General features: G+C 40.5%; 1 protein-coding gene across 1 annotated transcript in view; it reads right to left on the minus strand.

Moving 5' to 3' along the window:
• LOC141097720 (indolethylamine N-methyltransferase-like) overlaps positions 1 to 5,785 on the minus strand; it is a 64,166-nt gene extending 58,381 nt beyond the window's left edge. The window contains exon 1 of the mRNA XM_073585094.1: positions 5,578 to 5,785. Coding sequence (XP_073441195.1) covers positions 5,578 to 5,728 — 151 coding nt within the window. The 5' untranslated portion in view covers positions 5,729 to 5,785. The remainder of the gene's footprint in view (positions 1 to 5,577) is intronic.
• Positions 5,786 to 6,000: the final 215 nt, after the last annotated feature.

The following is a 6,000-nucleotide window of genomic DNA, read 5'->3' on the forward strand; positions in this document are numbered from 1 at the left end:
TTTTTTTCGTGACATATTGAGCTTCATGTTAGTGGTAAATTTAGGTCGATAATTTTTGCATTTATTTGTGAAAAAATCAGAAATTTAACGAAAATGTCGCAATTTTCAAATTTTGAATTTTTATTCTGTTAAACCAGAGAGTTATGTGACGCAAAATTTTGGAAACAAAATTTTTTTTTGTTAGGAAGTTATAAGGGTTAAAAGTTGACCAGTGATTTCTCATTTTTACAACAAAATTTACAAATTCATTTTTTTGAGGGACCACATCACATTTGAAGTCACTTTGAGGGTTCTATATGGCAGAAAATACCCAAAAGTGACACCATTCTAAAAACTGCACCCCTCAAGCTACTTCAAACTACATTCTAGAAGATTATCAACCCTTCAGGTGCTTCACAGGAACTAAAGCAATGTGGAAGAAAAAATGGACATTTTAATTTTTCCAACAAAAATTTTCTTTTAGCATCATTTTTTTCATTTTCACATGGGTAACAGGATAAAATGGATCCTAAAATGTGTTGGGCAATTTCTCCTGAGTACACCGATACCTCAAATGTGGTCATAAACCACCGTTTGGGCGCATGGCAGGGCTCAGAAGGGAAGGAGCGCCATTTGACTTTTTGAATGGAAAACATGCTGGAATGTTTAGCGGTTGCCATGTCGCGTTTGGAGAGCCCCTGTGTGCCTAAACATTGGAGCTCCCCCACAAGTGACCCCATTTTGGAAACTAGACCCCCCAAGGAACTTATGTAGATGCATTGTGATCACTTTGAGCCCCCAGGTGCTTCACAAATTGATCTGTAAAAAAAAGTACTTTTTTTCACAAAAATTTTCTTTTAGCCTCAGTTTTTTCATTTTCACATGGGCAACAGGATAAAATGGATCCTAAAATTTGTTGGGCAATTTCTACGGAGTACACCGATATCTCATATGTGGTCATAAACCACTGTTTGGGCGCACGGCAGGGCCCGGAAGGGAAGGAGCGCCATTCGTCTTTTTGATTGGAAAATTAGCTCCAATCGTTATCGGACACCATATCGCGTTTGGAGAGCCCCTGTGTGCCTAAACAGTGAAAACCCCCTACAAGTGACACCATTTTGGAAACTAGACCCCTTGCGGAACTTATCTAGATGTGTAGTGAGCACTTTGAACCCCCAAGTGCTTCACAAAAGTTTATAACGCAGAGCAGTGAAAATAAAAAAAATTTTTTTTCCTCAAAAATTATTTTTTAGCACGCTATTTTATATTTTCACATGGCTAACAGGAGAAATTGGACCACAAAAGTTGTTGTCTAGTTTGTCCTGAGTACGCTGGTACCCCATATGTGGGGGGGACCACTGTTTGGGCGCACGGCAGGGCTCAGAAGGGAAGAAGCGCCATTTGAATTTTTGAAATGAAAATTAGCTCCAATCGTTAGCGGACACCATGTTGTGTTTGGAGAGCCCCTGTGTACCTAAACTTTGGAGCTCCCCCACAAATGACCCCATTTTGGAAACTGGACCCTCTTAGGAACATATTTAGATGCATAGTGAGCACTTTGAACCTCCAGATGCTTCACAGAAGTTTATAATGCAGAGCCGTGAAAATAAAAAAATTTTTTTTTCCCAAAATAAATATTTTTTAGTCCGCAATATTTTATTTTAACAAGGGTAACAGGAGAAATTGGATGCCAAAAGTTGTTGTACAGTTTGTTCTGAGTACGCTGGTACTCCATATGTGGGGGATGACCACTGTATGGGCACACTTCGGGGCTTGGAAGGGAAGTAGTGACATTTTGAAATGCTGACTTTGATGGAATGGTCTGCGGGCGTCATGTTGCATTTGCAGAGCCCCTGATGTACCTAAACTGTGGAAACCCCCCACAAGTGACCCCATTTTGGAAACTAGACTCCCCAAGGAACTTACCTAGATGTGTGGTGAGCACCTTGAACCCCCAAGTGCTTCACAGAAGATTATAACGCAGAGCCGTGAAAATAAAAAAAAAAATTTTTCTCAAATAAATATTTTTTAGCTCGCAATTTTTTATTTTCACAAGGGTAACAGGAGAAATTGGACCCCAAAAGTAGTTGTCCAGTTTGTCCTGAGTAAGCTGTTACCCCATGTGTGGGGGGGAACCATTGTTTGGGCACACATCAGGGCTCGGAATGGTAGTAGTGACGTTTTGAAATGCAGACTTTGATGGAATGGTCTGCGGTCATGGTTACATTTGCAGAGCCCCTGATGTGCCTAAAGAGTGGAAACCCTCCACAAGTGACCCCATTTTGGAAAATAGACCTTCCAAGGAACTTATCTAGATGTCTGGTGACCACTTTGAACCCCCAAGTGCTTCACAGAAGTTTATAACGCAGAGATATGAAAATGAAAAAATAATTTTTTTTCCACAAAAATAATTTTTTAGCCCTCAATTTTTTATTTTTACAAGGGTAACGGGAGAAATTAGTCTGCAAAAGTTGTTGTGCAATTTTTTCTGAGTACACTGATACCCCATATGTTGGGGTAAACCACTGTTTGGGCACATGTCGGGGCTTGGAAGGGAGGGAGCACCATTTGACTTTTTGAGAGCAAAATTGGCTGGAATCAATGGTGGCACCATGTCGCATGTCAATTCTATCTCCAACACTAACTCCAAAACACCCCTAACCACAACCCTAACCCCAACACACCCCTAACCCTAATCCCAACCATAACCACAAGTCTAACCCTAACCCCAACACACCCCTAACCCTAATATTAACCCCAATTCCAACCCTAACGCTAATTCCACCCTAACCCTAACCCTAATAGCAACCCTAACCCTAATTCCATCCTAACCCTAACTGCAACCCTAACCCTAATTCCACCCTAACGCTAACCCTAATTCCAACCCTAACCCTAATTCCACCCTAACCCTAACTCCTACCCTATCCCTAACCCTAATTCCAACCCTAACCCTAATTCTAACCCTAACCCTAATGGAAAAATAAAAATATTTTCTTTATTTTATTAGTTGTGCCTACCTATGGGGGTGATAAATGGGAGGTTTATTTACTTTTTACTTCATTTTGATCACTGTGAGAGTGATCAAAATGAATGAATGGAATCTGCAGCTGCAGATTCGAGCGGGCGCACTGCGCATGCGCCCGCCATTTTCCAAGATGGCGGCGCCCATGATTCGGGACCGCGGGACAGCGGGAGTGACAGCGGCACTTGGAAGGTACCGGGGGAGTGAGGGGGGATCGGAAGCAGGCGGGGAGCGGAGGGAAGGGGAGAGGGAGCAGATGATGACAGCGGCGGCAGATCGCCACTGTCATTCAGTGGTGGGGGGCCGATCGCCTGTGGGGGGGTCGGATCGGTGTCTCCAGCCATATCCGATGCTACTGCAGCATCGGCCATGGCTGGTTTGTAATATTTCTTCAAATTTCATTGATGAAATATTACTATCGCTCTGATTGGCTGTTTCACTTTTAACAGACAATCAGCGTGATCGTAGGCCACGTGGGGGTGAAGCCACCCCCCTGTGGTGAAGTACAAAGCCTCCTGTATTTTCGGGTCGGGTGACGTTTCATTGACCCCGGTCACCCGACCCGCAGGGGGGCTTTAAAGTCATGACACAGCATATGCATCATTGGTCGGATTGGCACCGACTTTCATGATGCACACGCTGTGTCACTGGTCGGGAAGGGGTTAAATTTGCTGATGACACAAAGTTAGGAGGGATATAGCTAATACTAGAGAAGAGAGAGAGGATTCAAAAACATATAAATAAACTGAAGCAGTGGGCAGCAACTAACAGAATGTTTTTTAACAGGGAAAAATGCAAAGTACTACATTTGGGCAATAAAAATGAAAAAAGCATATACAGAATGGGAGGAATAGGGCTGAGCAACAGCACATATGAAAAAGATTTAGGTATACGAATAGTTCATAAACTAAACATGAGTCAACAGTGTGATGCAGCAGCAAAAAAGGCAAATACAAATCTGGGATGTATTAACAGAAGCATACAGTCTAGATCATGTGATGACATTATCCCCCCTCTACTCCTCTTTCGTCTGACCTAATCTGGAATACTGAGTTCAGTTTTGGGCACCACATTTTAAAAAAGACATCAACAAACTGGAGCAAGTTCTGAGAAGAGCGACCAGAATAGTGATCGGTCTGCAGACCATGTCCTATGAGGAATGGTTACAGGATTTGGGAATGTTTAGCTTGCAAAAAAGAAGACTGAGAGGAGACTTAATAGCTGTCTACAAAGGCTGTCACATTGTAGAACGATCATCTTTATTCTCATTTGCACAAGGAAAGACTAGAAGCAATGGGATGAAACTGAATGGGAGGAGACGCAGATTAGATATTAGAAAAAAAACTTTTTGACAGTGACGGTGATCAATGAGTGGAACAGGCTACCATGAGAGGTGGTGATTTATCCTTCAATGGAAGTCTTCAAACAGAGGCTGGACAGATATCAGTCTGGGATAATTTAGGAATAATATTTAGAATTGAGAGTCCTCAGTGGTTGATACCTTTTAATGGCTAACTGAAAAGATGGTAACAAACTGCAAACTTTCAAGACTATGCAGGTCTCTTCATCAGGCTAGACTAATACAAAATCTGAAGAATCACATATTTATACACAAGATAGCACAGAAATAAAGCAATAGCTAAGACAAGTGATGTGAAGCGGAATAGTCATTATGGGAGATGGATAAGCATAAATATTGGAGCAGTTCATAGATAAGCAGTGTGAAGGTTTTATTGCCCTCTGATTGCGATCTGGTTCTGTGTTGTGATTTAGTGAATCCTGCTTTGAGCTGGTGGTTGGACCAGATGACCAAGGAGGTCCCTTCCAACTCTACCATTCTATGATTCTATGTTATTGGAGAAATACAGAAAATAACCTCTACTAACCATGATTTTATCTCACCATAGATGCTGCCACTTTCTAGTTACTGTTTTATCTTACTCTAATGATTAATTCAGAGCTACATTATTGATTACTGCTGTATAAGGATTAATTTGCTGTTGCTTCTAAACATTATCTACATAGAGACAAAAGAGCAGGAAACCCTTATATATTGGTGTAATGAGTGACAAAGAGTTAGGAAAAGAAGTACACCAATAACCTGCCACTTTCTGGTGAGAGTTTTCTCTCGCCCTAGTGTTGGATTCTGCATTGCTCAGTGTGGCTGCATGGTGTTTTCTTTCCTGCTGCTTTTGAAGAAGTGCTAAAGGGAGAAGAGAGCAAGAATCGCTTATGGTGTGCTGTGTACAGGAGATATAACAGCAGCTAATTATTATCTATTAGTTTTGAGACAATCAAAAATTACAGATAGAGACTGCAAATATCAATATAAGTGAAAAATGCAGGTTATATAGTATGTCACATAACAGCCAAAACAATAGCTTTACTAAATCAAGAGGCCATTTATATTCCATATAATATTCAATACCCAGAGTTTTGTCTGCTTCTTTTTGTTGATAAGATACGTGCAGCATGCCCCCCCGTAATCATTCAACCCCCAAAAACTGAAATACTCAATTTTTATCTAATTATGTACAGTAAAACAAATAAAAAATGAAAAGAATAAGACTACATACCATCTTTAAAGGCTTTTGAAAGATTTTCAAGGGGAAATTTTAGGGAATCCTCCCCTAAGCCCAAATCTGTTCTATCTGAAAAATAAATCTCCATATTTTCTCTGGAATCAAAACTATGTGTATGATAGCACTTATTGGGATTGGGATCCATTGTGTTATCTTGGAATCAAAGACGGGGTGACTCCTTCTACGCTAATGCGAAACATCTTTATATCATCACTAGGAATTAATTTACAGAGTGTAAGAATTAATTTAATGTCATGAGTTATCACCTTCATGATTCAGTCATGAGATCAAATATTTACATTTTTATATCATGATGTTTATAAGCCGAAACATTTTTTTTAACAAATTGAGCAATGGGAAAAAAATCTCCATAAACTTGTTTACTTGCATGTCTGGAATGGCTGCTTAAAATGAGAG

The sequence above is a fragment of the Dendrobates tinctorius genome, unplaced genomic scaffold (assembly GCF_039654945.1).
Source record: "Dendrobates tinctorius isolate UK_male_01 unplaced genomic scaffold, ASM3965494v1 ptg000086l, whole genome shotgun sequence".
NCBI classification, from domain to species: domain Eukaryota; kingdom Metazoa; phylum Chordata; class Amphibia; order Anura; family Dendrobatidae; genus Dendrobates; species Dendrobates tinctorius.